This window comes from Gouania willdenowi, chromosome 17, assembly GCF_900634775.1.
Source record: "Gouania willdenowi chromosome 17, fGouWil2.1, whole genome shotgun sequence".
Lineage (NCBI taxonomy): Eukaryota > Metazoa > Chordata > Actinopteri > Blenniiformes > Gobiesocidae > Gouania > Gouania willdenowi.
The window spans coordinates 13,209,750-13,230,950 of record NC_041060.1 but is presented as its reverse complement, the minus strand read 5'-3'; the positions used below and the strand labels follow the sequence as shown (position 1 = coordinate 13,230,950).

The window sequence follows — 21,201 nt, the reverse complement described above, 5'->3', positions numbered from 1 at the left end:
ATTTATGTTTAGCCTCGCCACATTTTATCTTCTCACGGTTTTATTTGCAAAAAAAAAAAAAGCTACATATAGGCTTATTGCATTTTTTTGCTTTATTATGTTGAAATCCCTAATTCCTGCATTGTACATGTTGAGCATATTTATTGTGATAGATAAAAAGTGCAAGGGTAAAACTTTTCTCTAGAATTAAAGCATATTCTTACAAACATGGGATGACCTTCTCTTCAGCATCCAAAACTGAGTTTGATTGTTGGGCTGAGAATGTCCCATCAAGCCTTTTACCATATCATGCTGCCATCTAAAGGCCTTAGCACAAAGTACAGGATTTCCTATATTTCAAGTTGAATCTGGCTTTCTTAAAGGTGCAGTCTGCAACTCTTATAAAAGTGATTTTTTGTCATAATTGCTAAAGCTGTCACTATGTAAGGACGGCTTTACATGAAACTAGTAGTTTGTGTAGAAAAAAAAACAGGCTCATTGATTGGCAGATTGAACTCTTACTAGAACTCTGTAGTGCATGTGTTGTTCATGTGTGCGCAGCAGCCTCCATGTGGGCTGCTGGAAGTGACACTGTGTTGCTGCTGCTGGTGCTGAGGTGTGTGCACATTGAGAGAGAGAGAAGCAAAATATTCTTTTAACAGAGCATGTTATATTACTGTGATGTTGCTATCGGACTAACGTTAGCTTGTTAGCTCCTCTGAGGGAGGGACTTTGGAAAGTTTGGAGGCAGGGCAAGAGAGCAGCGGGGAGGGAGGGGGAGAGAGGGATCTGAAAGTCGCGGACTGCACCTTTAAGAAAAAAAACAAAAACTGAATAACTGTACATTTGATTTTGTTTGATCATAATTCTATTTTATATTTTTTATTCATCTAAGTTAAATTGCGCTATAATGTTGCAAGGTGTTGCACTGATTTGGGACGCACATCACCCCTTTTTGAATAAACCATGACTCAAATTAAGGACACAAGAAAAAACATTAAAAAAAATAGAGCAGGTTGAACCTTTTACTCTTTTCTTTCTTTTTTTCTTTTGTGCAGGTTGAACATGACTTATAAAGTTAGAAAAAAATCATAAAAATTGATTGATAAACTGAAAACATCTAACATGCGGCATAAGAGGTGAAATTATATCTTCTTTTTAATAATTAAAAAAAATCTGAAAACTGTACACCTCAAGTGCAAGATAATACAACACACTGTGAAGAAAGTTGAGAATGCTCTCACACTGAAAAGTTCCTTTATGCACAAGTTGCTTAAACGAATAATTTGGTGTAATTGAGTTTTACAGACAACACATGGCATCGTCCACAACAGAAACATTTTATCCACTTACTCATGACAAATGTATGCACAATTTACATTTCTTCTAATTACTTTAGCAGTAGATCAACTGTAACATCACATTGCATTCCTTAAAATAGTCTACGCTTTCCCACCGCTTCCATCGTCCTACCCTGACTCACTCTTCCCTGTTCCTTTCCCCCTCACCAAGGTGTAACACTGCCCTCTCTTTTTTTTTTAATTCTCCCTTTAATGAAGTGTTTTCTTACCTTTCCTTAGGGAGGGCTGGTGATGGTCACAATTATGCAATAAACCATGCATTGCTGTCGCAAAAAGATTGCACTACACTAGTATTAACCTTCGACAGCTTGTGCAGACAAGGTGGGAAAAAAAAAACCCAAAAAAACTTTGGAAGTAGAGCTGGAAAACACTCATTAAAAGTAACTAAATACTACCATCTAGTGTTAGATATGAGTTACATGAACCTCTTTATAAAGTCAAAGGACTGTATTTGGACTTGTTGTAATCTTAAATTCACTAAAAGTAAGTGAAATCATGAAACATGTATTACTAAGTAATTCGTCCATACTTGGGTAAAGGTGTTCAGATAATGTACCTACTGTAATCCACATTTTCTGATAGGAATGTTGACCAGCAGCTCTTGTCTGTAGTATTCACAGGTGCCCATGTGACCTCTGCTATGAAACTCCCACCATTGTTTGTGAGCAAAACAAAGAGCGCTTCCCTTTTCCAGCATCCTGCTCTGAGCTACATAACAGAAATACCTCAGCAGTCTGAATAGTGTGAGCCATACATACAGGACCTGCTCCCTACACTTCCAGCATTTTCATGGACTTGTTCTGCTGTTCTGTGACTAAGCTTGAAGACCTGCTGTTGTTGGTTTACAGGATTTGCAGATGATGAGCTGATGTTTGTTAAAGTCAGTGATTTAGATAGTTGGTGACATGGCAGAGTATTTGCTCTATGATTGCTTGCCTGATCTAAAGGAGCTGGAAAACAAGACCGGGAGGCAAATACCTGCAAGTCTACTGATCTGGATGAAGGATTCCAAAAATCCAGAGGATGGTTGGAAGTCAGACGTGCTCAAAAGGGAACACTCCGGTTCTGTCTGTGACAGCTTTTCTGACAAAATCAACAATTTAAAACAAGAGATGGTAGACGTGTGTTTGTGCTCTCAGCTATTGCTCACTATGTGCCTTTTTACACAAGGTTTCCTTTCTGCTACAAACCTGCACAACTTGTTTTCAGAAATGTATTTACACTGCAGGTGTGAAAAGTCTGAGCTCCTTTTTATTTGGAGAAACAGATTCTCATCTCACTTCCTTGAACATGCTTTAGCTTTCCTATCGTTAACTTAAAATCTTATAAAATAGTAGTGAATTCTACTGGGCGCCGATTGTATGTTGTGCTTTTGACCAGATTTACAGCACTATTTGTGAAATTAGTACTATTTAATTTTCTCATAAGAATATAATGTTAAAGCTAAATGTTAAATCTAAGTCTAAATGTTACATTTAAACATAAAATTTAATTGTTAAATCTAAATATGAATGTTAAATATAAATGTTATATATTAATGTCAGGGGTAAAACTAAATATTTAGCTAATATGCAAATTCACCAGAAGTACCCAATGAAAGTTCACATTTAGATTTAACATTTAGATATAGATTTAACATTTAGCATTTAGATGTATATTTATCATTTATATTCAAATGTAATATTTATATTTATAAATGTAACATTAAGCATTTAGATTTAGATTTGAAATTCGGGTTTATCGTTGACATTTTATTTTTAGGAGAAGTATCCCAAATTTTACAGATATTGCTGTAAATCTGATCAAAAGTAATGTAAAAAAAATGTGACATACATTTTTTAAATGTGATTTGTTGCTAAAACTACTGTGTATGTAATGTAATATTTAACATTTAGATTGAGATCTATCATTTAGAATTAGATTTGACATTTAGGTTTAACATTGACATGTAGGTTTAACATTGTACTATTGCTATCATTAGTGTGAAGATCCTTTGATTCACTGGTCAGCCTGTTTTTATTCATACAGATGTGGCTCAGATCTGCTGATGTGAAGATTCTACGCCAGCTGATGGCTGTGCATGAAGGTATTGAGGCCATGCGTTGGTTGATGATGGAGGAGCGTGGAGCCTTAACCAGCCGAGGCAGCAGTTTAACAGGAAGCCTGAGTAGCCTCGTGACTGTGGAGGAACAGGGACCCTCCATGTCCCCCTGCAGGTATAAGGCAGTCTGTTTTAAAGCTTCTCTACATGAGAATTTAAAGAAAATTGTATCACACGAGTCAAAATGTTTTATCCGCACTGATGTATTACCTAAGTGGAAATAAGCGTACTTACAGTATGCCCTGATGCATTGCAAGATATATAGATATAAACGTGGGATGATTTATTGTGTGACAAGATATTGTGATATTAAAGTAAAATGAATGCATGAGAGATTATTTTTCCAACTGCATTTTTCACATTTTGGTCTTTTTTTCCTTTCCAAATAAGATTGTGTCATTATCGAGAGCCCATTGTCGTCTATTTTATTGTGTCGGGAATTCAATGTATTGTCCCAACCCTAATATATACATATGGGCATAATTTCTTTCAAGCGTGTTCTTGGTTATCTCTTCCACCCTTTTTAATTTTTACACCTGTTCCCTTTTTAGCTTCTCCTTCCTTTCTACGTTCATCTGAAATTTTTAAGCTTTTAAATCATTTGTCTGTTCACCTTTTTATTTTCTTCCTTTACCTGCTTTAATTGTACCTATCATGTCATATTCATACACCGAAAGTCTTCCCAATATTCATTTTATGGATAATAACCTAAAGATGCTTTTATCCTTCAGGCAACTTTTTTGATTGATTCAGTAATCTTTTCTTGCCTAGAATATTCTGTATTTTTGGATTTTGTAATTGTTTAAAGCTTATAAGGAATATTTTACTTTGAAAAAAAGAAGATATTAGGCCAGTGATTCCCAACCTTTTTCTTGGATTGTGACCCTTACTTTTATATCACACAATTCTGGCGACCCCAAATACATGTTTTTTCTTCCTAGAATTAGGTTTTTTAACATGTTTGTTATATTAGTGCAAAAAGTGACAATATGCACTAGCGCAGATATTTTTCTATTGCATTTAATTTGAGCCATATTTATATTTGAGAATGGGAAATACAATAGCTGTTTAGGATTGTGTGTTGTGTTGTAATTTGAAAAATAATTTTTTAAAAAAAAAGGCATTTTTTTAAAATCAATTAATAGGCATTTCAGACGACCCCACATCGGGTCACGAACCCAGGGTTGAAAAACACTGTATTCGACATTAGGTAATTATATCATATATACATTTGCATCATCTGAAAGTTTTCAAACAATATAAGTCTATGATCATAAAAGTATAGAGTACGAATGAAAAATACGATAGTTCATTAAATTACATGAACAATCAACAATCACTCCATACAGTTAGAAATTCAAACTGAAAGACTTTTGTGATTTACTGACATTATTAGTTAATATGTATATTAGCTACAAGATCGTATGGGATTTAAAGAGCAGCATAAGAAAAAAGAAAACTTCAAGCATTGTATATTTCAATATAATTTACATTATTTCTGAGATCTTGATCAACATTATTCAGTGATTTTGTTTCCTTCACAGAAAAAGTCCAACATTCCCTCAGGATTTGAATTGTGAGACATCCACCGATCTGCTTCTGCTTCACTCCACCTACGACTGTGATGATTCCAACCACCAGAGCTACTACAACAAAGAAAGTGCAATGAGAATTCCACATGGAGTTTATGATCAGTCATCAGGCAATGATTGGGCCAAAGCTAATGTAGGAACATGTGCATCCCAAGACTCAGATGATGTCACTCCACACAAAATGAGAAAGGATGGTGCTAACATCCTACGGAGAGCTTTACTCAGGACCAGCAAGGGAAGGGAATCCCAGTCAGAGCAAACTGGGAGCTCTGCTCAAGCTCAGTCACCAGTGCATCCAGGTCAGGAGAGTTTATTGCCAGGATCTCAAACCAACACAAAGGAAGAAAAAGAGACGACACTTGATAATGAGAAGCTTCTGTTAGGCTATGATGCTCAGTGGTGCTGGGTGGAGTCACAGGATGATGTTACATTTCTATGAACTTCTTGAAAATCTTTTTAAACTGTATGATGGTCATGCGTCCCAGCACATATTTATCAATTCTATGAGATTATTATGGTATATATATATATATATATATATATATATATCTTATAATTCACTTGTTGTTCTTTAGACCCGATTTTACTCAATTTGGTCCTCATTTAGACAGAAAGACGGATGATTTACAGTAGTTTTTGTTAATCAGTATCAATAAAAGATGTGCAGAACACAAAATTGCATGTGTTTAATGTTTATTGAAGAAATAAAAATGGTAATGGTTATTTTACGTTACTCAATATTCCACAGAAAGAACACTCATCAATGTTGTCCCTGTTATTTACTTAGCAGGCTGGAAATGTTGAATTGTAACCCTTTTTAAATACTTTTATAATGATGAACTGTGTAACACTGGAAATAAAGTTTGGTTTGGTGATGAATTCTTATCATTATTTGATTAAAAAAAATCCCATCAACAAAAAATGTTGATGGCATTGGGGATAATGTGTTTAAGAAAAAGTCTAAGTACATTCATAAAACATGAATGTGTTTTGGTTCTATAAAACCCAAACAGGGTTTAAAATTAAACATTTTATTTATTTATTTATTCATTTATTTATTTATTTATTTATTTTGCTTTAATCTTAAAACATGCTTTAGCTGTAGACTTTCACCTTCAATTTAAAGTTACTTCCATCCAAATTGGGTGAAAAGGCTAACAATCATTGCATGTTGTATATGGACCCAAAACTTTTTTTTGTTGTTTAAAGTAATGTATGACATTCAGTTTAAATTGTCACTTTCAGTACTTAGTTTTAAATTTTTTACAGTTAAAATTAATAAACATCAACAAACACCATTATCATATGTCTGTTTGTCAAAAATGTGCAAAAAATACGTGATTTATTTTTTTCAGTGGAATTCGCATGGTCATCCCTTAGCCCCAAAACTAAAGAAGAAATTACCAAAAAAGAAAAAAAAGAAAAGTGTTTTTCTCTAGTACTTGAATAGTAAAAAATATTTTTTTAAAAAAAACAAAAAAAACATTTAATTCATAAAACTTTCCTTTTTTAAATAGCAAGTTGAAAAAAAATTGTCTATATTTGTATAGAAAATTAAAACCCTTTGTGAACATTTCTATGATGCAAAGCGGTTCAAATGTGAACGAGAAATGTCGTTCACATTATATCGTGATTTATCGCCAATCATCCAATTTGATGAGCAACCAAACGCATCGACTGGCTAGCTTTATGACGTCATTTATTTACAACCAGAACCCGGAAGTGTCAGCCTGCCGCTGCCTGGGAGGTCTCTTTTCTGCAGGACGTCCAGGTAACGTTACAGGTGGAGGCCTAGGAATGTCATGACTGGGACAGTTAGAGCAGAAACATGGACGGTGTCTTTCTACGTGTCCTCTTTGTGGTCGTACTGACGGCCTGGGCTTCAGGAGACGGTGAGTCAGCAGTGAGGTCGAAGTGAGGGCTGTTAGCATGTAGCATGTAGCTAACCGCTTCCTGTTTGTAGATGCCACCTGTTCACTGTGTTTCACTTTTAATTGTTCTCATTTGGCGTGGAAATTATTTCAAATCGATTTCTTAGTATGACTGCATCTGTGCTATAGTATGTCGCACTTAAAACACACATTTGTTTAATTATATTGTTTAGCTAACATCACACCTAACCAAAATAAGTTAAATCTAAATTTGAAAAAGTGCAATAAATGTATTAAAAATAAATGTGTGTCCTGGCCTTTTGCATGTGTCCATCAGAAATATGTGTGGTGGTGAGCCTTTTTATTATTCATTTATTTATTCATATATTTAATTTTTGCTTGTTTTTCTCTTTCTATTTCTACACTTTCTATTTCTGCTATCAAAACCTTGAGAAAATGTTTGAAAATTCTCACTTGTTCTTTTAATTTAGTAATTTTTATACTTTCTTATGATATAAATTTTAGGCACGTTCTGCATTCAGTACATCTCCTATTATGACTTCAGCTAATTCTATTATTATTTTTTATCTCACTTTAAGTTGTTCAACATAAATTGAATTTTCAAGAACTTTTCCACAATCAAATTTCTGGCACTGTTACTATGACACCGAGTCTTTACTCAGTCTACTCTCGTCTTTCTATAATCTTGTTGCTTTTTTTTTTTTTTGCAGACCTAATTAATTTCCATTCTTCCATTAATTTTATTTGAATCTCATATCAAATGTATTCCTTCAGATGGAGAGGTGACTTTTGTGTCCGAGCTGTCCTCCAAACCCGCCCAGAAGTTATCAAAGTACAGTTGGTATGGCAACGTGAGGTTGCAGAGGTTTTACATTCCAGAGGAAACAGCCATCGCTCGCTGGCTGTTCTCTGTCACAAAGAGTCAAAACTTTTACTGTGGACAACACAATGTTACCATGTAAGAAAGAAACACAATTTCCCTTTCACTGTCTCTTACAATTGACATATTATAAATGTTCTGAACATTAACTTCTCATCAATTCTTATCAATTTGCAGCCATATTCGTTGGGGTTCCCCTCCAGTTGTTAACCCAATAGGGGCTGTGTTTCCCAATGCCACTCTTTGGAGTCCCAGTTTGTTATTGACTCTACCAGTAACAACGCAGAGCTCATCTTTCAACCTCTCCAACCCTGCTCCGGGTTATTGGTTTGTTGCTGCTCACTTGCCTGAAGATGACGGCCGGATTCAACAAAAGGTTTGTGTGAAGATATTTGTGATTTCTTATTAATTAAGTCAAGTTTGGATAAAAAAAATAATAATCTTGGGTTTTCTGCAGTCTTTTATTTCATTTTCAACTAAGTAAAAAAACAAATAAGTTATTATTAGACAGAAGAAACCTACAATGACCTCATGTAAAGAATTTGCAATACCCACGACTGGTGAAATAACCCAAAGTTGGGGTCCAAAATAAAAATGAAGAAGTTACATAAAGAAAAATTGTCTTATATCCCAAGAAACAGAATTCAGATTTTTTTCTTACATTCCCACATGCATTTATGAGCAAATGAGATAGTAAAAAAAAATGTATTTTTTCAGATTTCAAGAGACTGAAAATGGTAGAAACGAGGATTCAAAAAAATCAACACATACCCCCCTCACTAAATTGGCCATATCTCAAAAGGTATGGCCAATTTAGTGGCCATACTATCATCTGATCAAACAAAAAATTATATGCCTATTGAATTATTAAGGAACAATTGGTAAAATTATAGATTTTTTTGGACTGAAGTGCATTGGATGACCTGAAGACCCATTAAAGATATATTAGTTACTAATGATTACAATTATCTGTCAGTTTTCTAGCCTGGTTAGATTAACTTTATTAGTAAGTAAGTAAATAATTTATTTATAAAATGCTTTTCGCAGATAAAATCACAAAGTGCTGTACAGAGCTGTGGGGGAAATTAATACAAGTGTAACATCATAATAGCATAATAAAACATGGGTGAATATACATTATAGGAGCAGCATCGTAAAAGGATAAAGAAAAATGATTTAAAATCCAGTTAATTAAAAGCTTTTCTGAAAAGCATAGTCTTCAACAGTTTCTGAAAAGTGTCCACACAGTTGAGCTCCCAGAGAGACTGGTGCAGGTTATTCCAGAATCTGGGGGCCACAGCCTGAAACACCAGGTCTCCTCCTTATTATTGCAATGATATGCCTGTGATAACTCTTTTAGTTAGAGTGCAGTTATTATATTTTCTTATAGCCCTGAATGTGTGCTATTCTTTGTTTTGGAGAGCAGTTGAACTGCATTCTTAGACGCTGTGTATTTTATTCAGCTGCCACATGCAGCGTTCATGCTAAAGCCTTGTCAACATTTCCATTTTTGTTTCTTTTTGCCTAAAATCGCTATACTTAAAGCATAGATTAATTGAACGCATATTTGCACCAATGGGCAGAGCTCCAGTTATAATACTACATTGTTCTTTTTTCCGGTCAGGGCTTTCCGTCTTGTTCATATCTCTTCCAGCCTCAGTTGTCAATCAGGAGAGAAGTGGACACACCTGTTTTACAGCAGAACACGTACCTCACACAAACAGCGGCGCCTAACAGACCTGCACGCCTTAAGTAAGACCTCTGCCAAATGTTTCCAAAAAACCCACCCACGTGACTTTTTGTCCTGTTTTTCTGAATTGTGCAGATCCAGTATGCACGCTAATGGTTTGCGTCTGTGTGTCGCAGGTTGTATGTTCCACAGTTTGCCTCATCTCTCTCTGTTACTGTAGCTGAATGTTTGTCAGCAGAGACGACTGAAAGTGGGAAGTGCCTGCTGGTTCTCAAACTGGGCTCTGCCTCTCTGCAGCAGGAGCCAGTAACGGTGAACTGTACGGGGACCAGCTGCTCTGCGGCTCTCTCTAACCCACCCTGGGACACCTGGGTGCGTGTTTTAGTAGAGAGCGACCAAGTGAACCGTACCGTCACCTTTAGTATCATTTCAAACTATACAGGTGAGCTCAGTAACATATATATTCAACATTTGAAATGAAAGTTTTTCACACAAATTGATTTGATTGAAGGGTCTTTTTTTTTTTCCTCTTCATTCGGATCCATCACAAAATAAGGTTGAAATTGAGATAAAAAAATTGATGTTGAGAAAATGTTGAAATTTTGGACAGTGGAATTGTATCAACGTGATTTTTGACGGCAAAGATAAAGATTTAGGCTGAAAGTAGATTTTTTTTAAAAAAAATTTTATGAAGGAAAAAAAATTATGTAAAACAAATAAATATTTTACGGAAGCAAGTCATAAGTTTAAGGAAAAAAGTGGTGTTGAGCAGTTTTTTCAAAAATAAAGAAAGATGTCCCAATACAACCTTTTCCTTTCCGATATATCGATATTTTAGACACGAGTATTGGTCGATATCGATTTGATGTGGTATATGCATGAATCATACATACTTTTATGACATATTTTGCAGTGTGGACAATAGTCAGCAACGGGAGGCGTTAAAAAAACTACATTTTAACCTTAAACATAAGATTATTCTTCGATTGAATAAAGTAAACAAAAAATAGCTTAAATAAATTTAATAGATAAGTGCTTATATCAGGGATTTTAGATGCAGGCCGATGCAATTGATTTTCTGCTGATATCGGACCGATATCAATATTGGATCAGGACACACCTAATAATCAAATTTTTTTAATGGGAAAAATTACATTTGTTTATAAGTTGCAAATCATTCTGAAATTCAAAAATTTAAAGCATTTTTTTAGTTATTTGGATTAGAGACGCGCCATATTTTCAGCCCAACAATATTTACTATATTATGTAATATTGGTTGGCATCGATATGGGTTTTCAGCTGATATTTAATCTTTTTATTGTTTCTTTCCCCATGTCTGCATTTGTTGTCTTATGTTGACACTCCATTTAGTGTAATCTTTTCTTGAAAGATGTGCATATCTTTCCTTTCAACAATAAATCACCAGCCCTCCCTAATAAAAGGGTATGGAAAACTTTATTAGGGGAAATACTGAAAAAGAAAGGACAGGTTATATATATATATATATATCGATATTTGAGAGATGTTGAAAATAATTATGGCACTTTTTCCATATCTTCAGTTGAATGAGTTTTCTTTTTTTGCACAGATGATGTTTTATTTTTGATACATCTAGTAAGGCATCACATTAAATGGAGGCACAACATGTCCATTCACTATGAATAAATATAATGTGACCTATTAGTTTTCTAGAGTCTGTGTACTGTATATTTACCAGTATATAGACTATATGTATCAGTTAATATCAGAAATTAAGTGTTGGACAGTATTGTCCTATCAAATATCTGCAAAAAGCTAATATCAAACATCTCAGAGGTAAATGCCAATTGGTTAAATTAAAACCTGATTATTTTCACTTTATATTGTATTATATCCTCCAAAGCACTTCCTCTGTGTATGATTTACGTCGCCTCGTTAAAGTATCGCTGTGCCTTCATCCATGCGCTCTTGGTGGCTTTAAATTGTGTTTTTATGCATGTTTTTTTTTTTTTCCAGTTGGATGTAAGCCACCAAGTGTTGGCTTTGAAGCAGACAATGACTTTAACCAACTCCATAACTACAGCAGTTCCACCAACTCAACAGTGATGGGGAACAGCTCCTCAGCTGCTGAGTCGCCCCCCCTGAAATCTCCCCTGGTTGAGTCTGCATGCGTGTGGAGCATCCCTGTTCTGTATGAGGAGGCGGATGTTCTGTCGCTACGGTTCACACCTGCCAATGGACCCAACGTCAGTGTCACCAACACACACGCCACGCTGCTCACCTATCCCCTACACACACAAGCCACTGGTGGCACGCTCAACCTGCAGCTCACGCTCAACACAGTAAGTCAGGATGACTGGTGATGCTATACTGGGTGTGTGCTTTCAGACATTGAAAATGGTTTACGTTCTACCACTAAGAACTGTTTTGATGATATTAGGGCCTGTTCCTACTCCTTTCTCTCTTCAAAGCCTGATTCAGATCAGCATTCAGGTGGAGAGGGAAGAGTATGAAAGGGCTCAGCAAATGAGAAGCAAGACCGTTGGGAATTTCTTTTTCGTTAAAGATTTATAATTAGGGTTGTTAACTGCCATGAATCTGACGATACGATTCATGATTTGCATGTCGCGATACGACATATTTCAATCTATTCCGTTACTAAACAATTTGATATGTATCGAAATATCAGTAATTACAAATTTCACATTTACAGTACAAAATGGTAGGAAAAACAATTTTCATTTTTTTTTCAAAAACTTGATAAATGGTAACTAACTGTAATTCAAGTATCAATATCATAAACAAGTGGCGTGTTTATCAAACTGTCAAATTACGTTTTTCAAAAAAGTGTAACTTTTGATTCTACAACAGATTCTGATTCTGTTAAGTTCTTAAAAAAGTAACCACATGCATCTCTACAAGTGCCCAGTATGTTTTATGAAAATAAAGTGTAAATAAACAACCTCCAAGCTAAAATGCATTGAGGAGTTAGTTTAACAAGGTCTGATGTGGTTCACTGACGCCGAGTGACGAGACGTTTACATGCTATGCATATGTTAGCGCATTTAAATGGTTTTTTCGTTAAAAGACATCATTTAAAAAAAATCTATTTGGATATTTTTTGGATCAATACAATAATAGTGCAATGAAATATCTCAATACAGTATAAAATCGATTTTTTTCTTACATCCCTATTTGTAATCATAAAGAAAGAATTGATTTCCAAGGATCAATTTATTTATGTGAAAATACCTTATTTTATTGATTTATTTACGTTAAGTGAACCTTCTTATGTTCTGAGATGAAAAGTTAAAAATGTAAGTATTTCCCGTCGGGTGCTTTTATTTTGGAAGCTTCCAGGAAATGTCGATTTTTGCCTATGGCTCTGGGCTATGCTGAAAATTCGGTGTTTTGTTTTGTTATTGTAATGCTGACAAGTTAAGTAAACGTGTGTCAAAAGGAACATTTCTCTGGCCAGAGTCTCCAGTCCCTTTTGTTTTATATTTAATGATATCTCTTCTTACATCATATTGTGATGTGATATTATCTTAATTTGTCTGAATCAAACAAACTTCATGAAGTTATATATGCACCTGCTTTAATAGTTGTGTATGTTTTGTGTGTTTGCAGACAAACATAACCATAGGGAACAGCAGCGTGGTCGCCTGTTTCTCTCCATGGGCTCCAGTTCTTGAGCTCAATCACTCACAGGCCTGTCGCACTGGTACAGTGATACTGACACACACAAACTAAAATTAAAAAGACAAATTAGTAAAGAGACCTCTTTAAGAATTTAAAAACTTAATAGAGAAACAAAACGTTTTGATAATTCATAGTCTTCCAACCACTGGTTTTCCCACAGCTTTGTTTGAAGGTTATTCTGTCGCTGTGAATACCAGCGTTCCCAAAGACGTGCTCCGACTGCCTTTTCCCACTTCAGCAACATGGTACCTCACTATGCAGCTAATATGCAACAGGTAATGCACATGCACACAATGAAATAAACATTTCATTAACTCTCTTGAATATATATTTTGTTATTATCTCTCTTACAAATAATGAAACCAATTTTCATATTTGTACAATGACGTTTTCAGGTTATTTTTGTGTTAGTAGCTAACTTTTGTGTCATTGATTTTCCACAGCAGTGACTGTGGTAACACCTCACTGGTGTCTGTGGTTCCTGAGGTGTCTGTCAGTGGCTGTGTAGAGGACTGTGGTACCTACGGTGAATGTCGACTGCTGCGGTCCTACACCTACCTGTACTCCGCCTGCGTCTGCAAAGCTGGTATCAACGTTTTTTTGCTTTAGAGAAATGCAACAGCAGAGGGCAGGCTAAAAGAAATACCCTTACTGTAGATGGTGTTTGGTGTTTGTAAAGCATGTTGATTAGCAGCAATACAGAGAGCTAGACATTAGTTGTTTTCTAATCAGCAGTGATGAGGTGATTAAGGTTTAAGGTTTTTTCATGTTTCCATAAAAAAACAAAATGTGTGTCTCGGGTCCAGTAGCATACAACAAAAGAAATATTAGTGGAAATATAGTGTAAACATGATACAACAGAAATGAAGAATATACATAAATAATAAAGAAAGTCAACACAATATGCATAAGTACAGTAAAAAAAACAAGAGTTCAGGTAATAATATGAAATGTCTATTTGAACAAAAGTGACGTATAATTCTTTGTGTTTTTCAGTAGTTTATCTTTAAGTGATGGGAGATAATGTAATGTTTTTCTTCTTTTTTGATTGCAGGTTGGAACGGTTGGGGCTGCACTGATGGTTCCACAGCTCAGTCGTACGGTCGCCAGCTAACAGCAACCCTGTTGCTCACACTCAGCAACCTGTTCTTCCTTCCAGCCATCGCGGTGGCAATCAAATGCTGGTACATCACTGAGGCTTCCGTCTACATCTTCACGATGTTCTTCTCCACGGTAACGCATTTTGTCATACGATGCATACGAGTTTAGTCTTATTGACTCTTTAGTTCCTACTTTGTTGCATTTTCTGCAGATCTTTTATAAACAGTTGTCTTATTTAAAATAGTATGTTTAACATTGATTTACTGTGAAAAGTGCTTTATGGCTAGATTTTAGACACATTATTTATCCAGTTTGTATGCAGCAGAGACATCGGTGATCTATCAGAGCTCTCCAAACTTCTTCTTTAGATAAAGTTTAGCTAGTACTTATTCTGGTACAGAATCAGTGTTTGTGCACTCCTAATGTATGATATTATAGTCATCCTGTCATTCTTTATGTTTTATTGCTTGAATCTAAATTTCAGTCAGTGCATTCGACCACCTTACATAGACTAAGCTGAGCGTCTGACTCGCCTTTACATTAAAGCTGCTGGAGACAAAAACGTGTTATCAGATAAATCCCTAGTGTATAGACTCATAGATTAATAAATCAAATGTATTTTGCTCAAAAACAAGATGTAAAATGTTGAAATTGTTTTTTGAATGTTTGTTTTGATCTTCACTGTAAAAACTCTCTTTGGTTATATTGTGGGTAAAGATTTGTGCATTGCATTGTGGGATGTGAAGTCTCGTAAACGGATGCATCAGCGTGTTTTTACTTCATTCTTACTAGGATTTCTTGCGTTTCTTCACCAGACAAGAACACAGTGAACCCTTTTTGTTCTAGTTTTATTCCCCATAATATCGCCTCATTCTGAGGGACAATCACAACTTTCAGTCCGTGAAAACACCAAAAATGTGTTGGGAAGTCACTTAGGTAGAGTTTATTGGATCACAGTAAGAATGAAGTAAAAACACTACTGAACTCCACCTCCCACAATGCAATGCGCAAAACGTTTCTGACGATGTAAAAAAATTGTGTTTACAGTGGAGATCAAAACAAACGTTCCAGTGGGAATTTCAACCTTTAACGTCTTATTATTTTTGAGCAAATGAGCTTGTTTTATTGCTCTATGAGGACTACACGGTCTTTATATGATAAAAGAAAACATATTTTTTCCAGCAGCTTTAACGAGTTAATATATTTTTGGACGCATCATAAAATGCCTGCTCACATGTTGGAGTAGTGACTTGTTTACTACAATGTTCTTCCTCTTTTAATAATGTATTTATATGTTTTATGGTCAAAATAAATCACTTTCTTTTATTTTAAATTGATTATTAGGATCTTGCTTACCAAAAATGTGTCCTGATTTTAAATTAAGTGTTGATAAATCCATTTGCATGAAGTGGGTTAATGAAAGTACTTTAAATGGTCAAATTAAGAGCATAGTCAGATTTGAAATGAAGTGACTAATGTTAGTTTCCCTTGGTTTCTGTGATTTTTAGTTCTACCATGCCTGTGACCAGCCTGGTGTAGCAGTTATGTGTATAATGGACTACGATGCTCTCCAGTACTGCGACTTCCTGGGTTCCACCTGCTCCATCTGGGTCACCATCCTGTGCATGGCTCGCATCAAAGACATATTCAAATATGTAAGACACCATCCTTTAAACCAATTCATTGAGAGGAGCATTTAAAAAAAAAAAAAAAAACTTTCCTGTTCTTTCTGCGTTGTGCGTAGACTCTGTTCATGCTGGGAGCTCTGCTGATCGCCATGTCCATGCAACTGGATCGCAAAGGCCTGTGGAACCTGCTGGGCCCAGTCCTCTGTGCCTTGATGTTTATGATCATTGCCTGGGTGAGTATGACTTATTGTGCAGAATCATGTCAGTGTTTCCCACACATTCATTCGTGGCGGCCTGCTACAAATAGGTTTTGGCGCTGTTCGTCCTCCCTCTGTGTGTATAGCATGTCATTACAACTCCTGTACATTTGGTGGTGGTATGCAACTGCTCCTCCAATAAAACCAAAGAGGTAGATGCACTTCTTAAAGCACTTGGTCTGTGTTTGAAATCTCATATATTACTCATACTAAGTCTGACGTCAAAATGAGTATGTAGATAGTTTGGAAATATTGAGTATGTGAGAAATACCCAGATGTATACCATATTGGGACATTTTTTAAGTGTGCACGGGGGGCACACTACTCATACTCAACCGCTTCATGATGCATTGCGAGCGGAACGTGAAATCATCCTAAGACCAGCTTCAAGCTAGGGCTGGGCAGTTTTGCCTAAAAAAAATCTCTGATTTTTTTGAAAGAAAAATTTGAGTTTCGAATTTTTTTTTTTTTTTTTTTTCAGTGCACTTAAAAATTATTGCAGACATCAGATATATTGTCAAAAGTGCAACTTTACTGCTGTGATTGTCAAGAGTTAAAATGCATAGAACAATCCCAAAATAAAAAGTAAATGAAGCTCTGTCATTCAACTATTTCAAGCTTTAAACCAGGTTTAAGCAAAAGTGCAACAGCAACTTCACAGTAGCTTCAATTTTCTGATTAAGAAATCAGATAACTACTGTACATATTTTGTAACATTACAATAAAAAGATAATAAACCCTTCCCTTAGCATCTCAGCATATTACGAATTAAACATTAAACATGACTGTGGCACACATACAGCCTACTCAAAGGGTAAACAAATGTAAACAAAGAGAGACCTGGCTCACATCGCGCTACGGTAACCCACAAGGACAGAACGTAGAAAAGTCGGAAAAAACTGGTGGGGAAAAAAAAAACAAATGGAATTCACAAAATAAAAATCGTTTTTATCTACAAAATCGAGTAAATTGATTTTTTTCCACAGCCCTACTTCAAGCTGAAAGCCAAACATCCCCATTTCAAAACAAAAGCATCTCTTCTTGATCTTCCATTAGTTTTTAACGCTTTTGTAAATAGGGCTTTTGTTTCCCCTGCCCCCACATCGCACTACGGTAACCCACAAGGACGGAATGCAAAAAAGTCCGAATAAACTGTGGTGGGAAAAAAAATAAAACATTTTAAATTAAAAATTTCCCCTTGCGGGAAATCAGTCACCACAATAAAAATCTGGTCCTGTGGGAAACACTGCACGTTCATTTTCAACCCCAATATGGGTTTGACCTTTGTGAGCTTCCTGTTTCTAGACGTACCGAGGGGTCCGTAGACGACACTGCTATCCCCCTTCATGGCGACGCTGGGCTTTCCATCTGATCCCTGGAATACTATGCGCCCTCATCGGCGTGTGTTTGTACATTTTCGCTGAGACGGAGGATAATTACTACTACACACACTCGCTGTGGCACATCCTGGTAGCCACCTGTGTCGTATTTCTGCTGCCTCCCATGGAAAAGGAGAGGGAGGCTTGTGGATGGAGCCGAGGCTGGAACCTGAGCTGGACCTGGAAATGGAGACCTCGAGTTTGTGGGTACACGCTTTGTGAGAGCAGCAGCAAAGACGAGCTCTACACCGTCACCTAGTAGTGCACATTACCAAGGTGGCATAGAATCTAGATATTACATATATATGAAATCTATGTTGTTAGAACTATGTTAATAGATCTCTAAATTGACCTGCAAGACAGTATAAACTTGGTGATTGATTACTTGAAATCCTGTTCTGTAAACCAATGGTGGCCCACTGTACCAGCTCACTTGTTGAGAGCAAAGCCTTCAGGTAGCAGAGAGCGTGACCTTTGACCTCCTTGCTTTTGTAGATGTATGTTTTTATTTTACAAGAGTGGGAGATAATTGGTTGTAACTCTTAGCTAAACACTTTACTTCAGTCTGTTCTTAACTCTAATGATGATAAATCATGTTTTATTTATAATTAACATAAACACTCCTCATTAATCCATTACAAAAACAACATGCACGTTAAACCTTACTTTATTATTTCCTGTAACTATCTGAAATATGAGAAATACCATAGTTCAGAGGTCCTGGGTTCAAGCCCTGGGGTGGACACTTGGGTCCTTTCTGTGTGGAGTTTTCATGTTCTCCCCGTGCTGCGTGGGTTTCCTCCGGGTACTCCGGCTTCCTCCCACAATCCAAAAACATGACTGTAAGGTTGATTGGAGTCTCTAAATTGCCCATAGGAGTGAATGAGAGAGTGAATGGTTGTCTGTGTCTCTGTTGCCCTGTGATGGACTGGCGCCCTGTCCAGGGTGTACCCCCGCCAAGCGCCCTATGAGAGCCGGAGATTGGCACCGGCAGACCCCCGCGACCCTGTTAAACGGGAATAAGCGGGTAAGAAAATGGATGGATGGATGGATGGACCATAGTTCAGATGTGTCAAACTCATCGCCCGGGAGCCAAATCCGTCTCTTTGAAGCATCCAATTCGGCCCGCAGGAGAAAGTAAAAATTACAGAGAAAACATTATTTATTGTGTAAATGAACATTAACACTTCCTGTGCTTATATTGCATGATTGCACTAATTTTTAATGGTAAACTGTTAAAAAAAAAAAACACACAAAATTCTTACAAAATCCTTCAACTTTGCTAAAATTATTACATAATATTTCCATTAATAAATGGAAATTGGTCACAAAATCTAGGAAATTTAAAACGCTTGGATATTGTATATTTCTTACATATTTTATGTATACGTAGAAGTGCAAACTCGGGCACAATAATGTTGAAATTACTTGTTTTCCCGCATAAAATCTGTGGTCCACTTGAGATCAAACTGCTCCGTATTTGGCCCCTGAACTAAAATGAGTTAGACACCTCTGCCGTAGTTACACAGAGAATATTTAGCATCAATGATCCTGGTGTCAAATTATCCAAATGTCACCCAACAGTGCTGAAGACGAGGCTGGACTTGGCTCTTAAAGCGTCCTCAGCTACAATAATGTGTATGAGAAGAAGAATGAAATGAAAGTTGTATAAAAGTATATTATATTTCCTACAGGAAGTGACTTAAGACTAAAAATTACGGTTTGGATAAGATTGAAGAAAGGAAACTCATTCAAAATAACTTCATGAAAACTAATCTTAATACAAATTAGCAGTACGTCATAGAATTACATTGTTGTCCTCATGTCACCGACTTTACCCACAGTGCCCCTCTGCTATTGAAACCAACCAAGTCTGCTGTTTCTCTTGATGCGGTTATGCAGTAAACCTACGTATAGTTGATGCACTAAAGAATTTGACCATGTTTGTGTCGTCGTGTTTCCAAAAACCTTTGAATGTGTCTTTGGTCTAGAATAAGATGATTTTTGGATGTTCCCTTTCATGTTTTCTATTGATCTCAGATGAAGTTTCTCTGATGTTGTCAGAGCTCTCTGAGTGAAGTAAAGCAGTATAGTTTAAGGCTTTTTACTCATAGATGGACTTTGACTGCTTTACACACAGCTCGTTATAAAGCAGGCGCTTATTACTTATTTCTACCCCTTTACCAAATCTGAAGCACTTTGATTCCACAGTGTAATTTCCGCTCTGTTGGTAGTTTTTTTTGTTGTTTTCTTTTTTTACTGTCTCTAGGCTGGGAGTGTGCAAACTTACTGAATGTTTTTTAAACTTGAGCTGATATTTGACTTTATTTCACTGTTTGTGTTAAAGTTTCCCTACATTTCTTCAGCCTTCCTGTACAGACTTTTATGTACATGTGTGACGCTGGCAATAATCCAGTGTTTTCTATACCTCTGTATTTTAATATTTAACCATTTTATTTTTTTTACAATGACGTGAATTTTAGGAGGTATTTTACGTTCCTGTCCAGTCTATGTGTTATCTCTGGGAAGTCCAGTTTGTCATATTATTACCATATGTATCAAAGCCGCATTGGACAAAGAGTTATTTAAAACAATCAATACAAAGTAATGTGTGATCTGGAAGGATATTTTTATGTTTTTCTGCTTGGAGTCTGCATATAATTCCACTCATTACCCCACACATACAAAGCAGCGAATGGATGGTGAATCAAGCAAAGCCGATTATCATAATCCACTAAAGTGTGCAAAGTGCTTGCTTTTCAATGACCATTTGCGTGTGTGTGTGTGTGATTTCTTACATATAGCTCTCCATTAGTAAATTTGACGGCTTTACAAAGCTCCCAGATTAGTCAAGCTCAACCGTTCAGCTGTGGTAGGGATACAGTACGTGAGGTGTTTACCAGCTTGTTTTTGTTTGTCTTTTTATTGGTGTTGGTCGCTGATTAAAAATAGGTGTTAGCATGTGATACACTTTAAAGCAGGAATCAATACTTCAGACCTGGCTTTTGAGGATCCTTTTCGTTGTATAATCTATGCCTATTTATTGCGTCGCCTGTGTGTTTGCAGTTGATAGGACCCTATATCGCTGATTTGCTCACAGGCATCAGCTGATGTTTATTCCAGTGCACTGTAATGATCAGAGAACTTTCATAGAGGGATAAACATTTCTTCCTTATAAAATAAATAAATAAAGCTACACTTTCTCTCTCTCTCTAAAATTCTGTATTAGAATTTAAAACATCTATTAGTCCAAAAGAAACATGCAGAAATATATCGCAGCTTGAGAACAAACTTTATACAGAATACAGTGTGTCTAGATTCAAAATGGAGATTACACTTTCTAAAAGCTAATAACCCTCACCCACTAATCCAGCTTGTTTGGGTCATGACCCCATTTTTATATCACATTAATAGTGGCCCCAGAGACATTTTTTCTCAAGAATTACTTTTTGATCATGTTTGTTATATTGTGTTACAAATACAGAGTATAACAGGATTAGTGCACATGATTAGTTTAGAAAGTGTTTGAGATTGTGAGTGGTAAAGAATAATAATTCAAATATATATATATAGTATATATACACAGTATGTATTTAAACAGTCATTTTTTTTTAATCAATTACTCAACATTTCAGGTGACCCGATTATAATTCCAGGCGA

General features: G+C 36.0%; 2 protein-coding genes across 3 annotated transcripts; both read left to right on the top strand.

Moving 5' to 3' along the window:
* The first annotated feature begins 2,057 nt into the window (after positions 1–2,057).
* Positions 2,058–5,773, top strand: LOC114479595 (leucine rich adaptor protein 1-like). The gene is made up of 3 exons (XM_028473349.1): positions 2,058–2,455; positions 3,369–3,556; positions 4,986–5,773. Exons 1-3 carry the CDS (start codon positions 2,246–2,248, stop codon positions 5,470–5,472), a joined length of 885 nt encoding a protein of 294 aa, XP_028329150.1. The 5' UTR covers positions 2,058–2,245; the 3' UTR covers positions 5,473–5,773.
* A 983-nt stretch (positions 5,774–6,756) lies between these two features.
* Positions 6,757–18,379, top strand: pgap6 (post-glycosylphosphatidylinositol attachment to proteins 6). Of its 2 annotated transcripts, none has more exons than XM_028472804.1 (13): positions 6,757–6,925; positions 7,700–7,883; positions 7,983–8,181; positions 9,430–9,557; positions 9,672–9,937; positions 11,491–11,816; positions 13,105–13,198; positions 13,337–13,451; positions 13,623–13,762; positions 14,231–14,409; positions 15,786–15,932; positions 16,022–16,138; positions 17,468–18,379. In XM_028472804.1, the coding sequence occupies exons 1-13, from the start codon at positions 6,862–6,864 to the stop codon at positions 17,798–17,800; spliced, it is 2,292 nt and encodes a 763-aa protein (XP_028328605.1). In that variant the 5' UTR covers positions 6,757–6,861; the 3' UTR covers positions 17,801–18,379. The 2 variants fall into 2 exon arrangements, with proteins under 2 accessions (XP_028328605.1, XP_028328604.1); XM_028472803.1 differs by having other exon boundaries at positions 13,620–13,762.
* The last annotated feature ends 2,822 nt before the right edge of the window (positions 18,380–21,201 follow it).

Coding starts and splice junctions, on each gene's coding strand:
- LOC114479595 (XM_028473349.1), top strand. CDS start 2,246: ATGGCAGAGTATTTGCTCTATGATTGCTTGCCTGATCTAAAGGAGCTG. Junction 2,456..3,368: donor ACAATTTAAAACAAGAGATG/GTAGACGTGTGT, acceptor TTATTCATACAG/ATGTGGCTCAGATCTGCTGA. Junction 3,557..4,985: donor CCCTCCATGTCCCCCTGCAG/GTATAAGGCAGT, acceptor TTTCCTTCACAG/AAAAAGTCCAACATTCCCTC.
- pgap6 (XM_028472803.1), top strand. CDS start 6,862: ATGGACGGTGTCTTTCTACGTGTCCTCTTTGTGGTCGTACTGACGGCC. Junction 13,763..14,230: donor CGCCTGCGTCTGCAAAGCTG/GTATCAACGTTT, acceptor TTTTGATTGCAG/GTTGGAACGGTTGGGGCTGC. Junction 14,410..15,785: donor TCACGATGTTCTTCTCCACG/GTAACGCATTTT, acceptor TGTGATTTTTAG/TTCTACCATGCCTGTGACCA.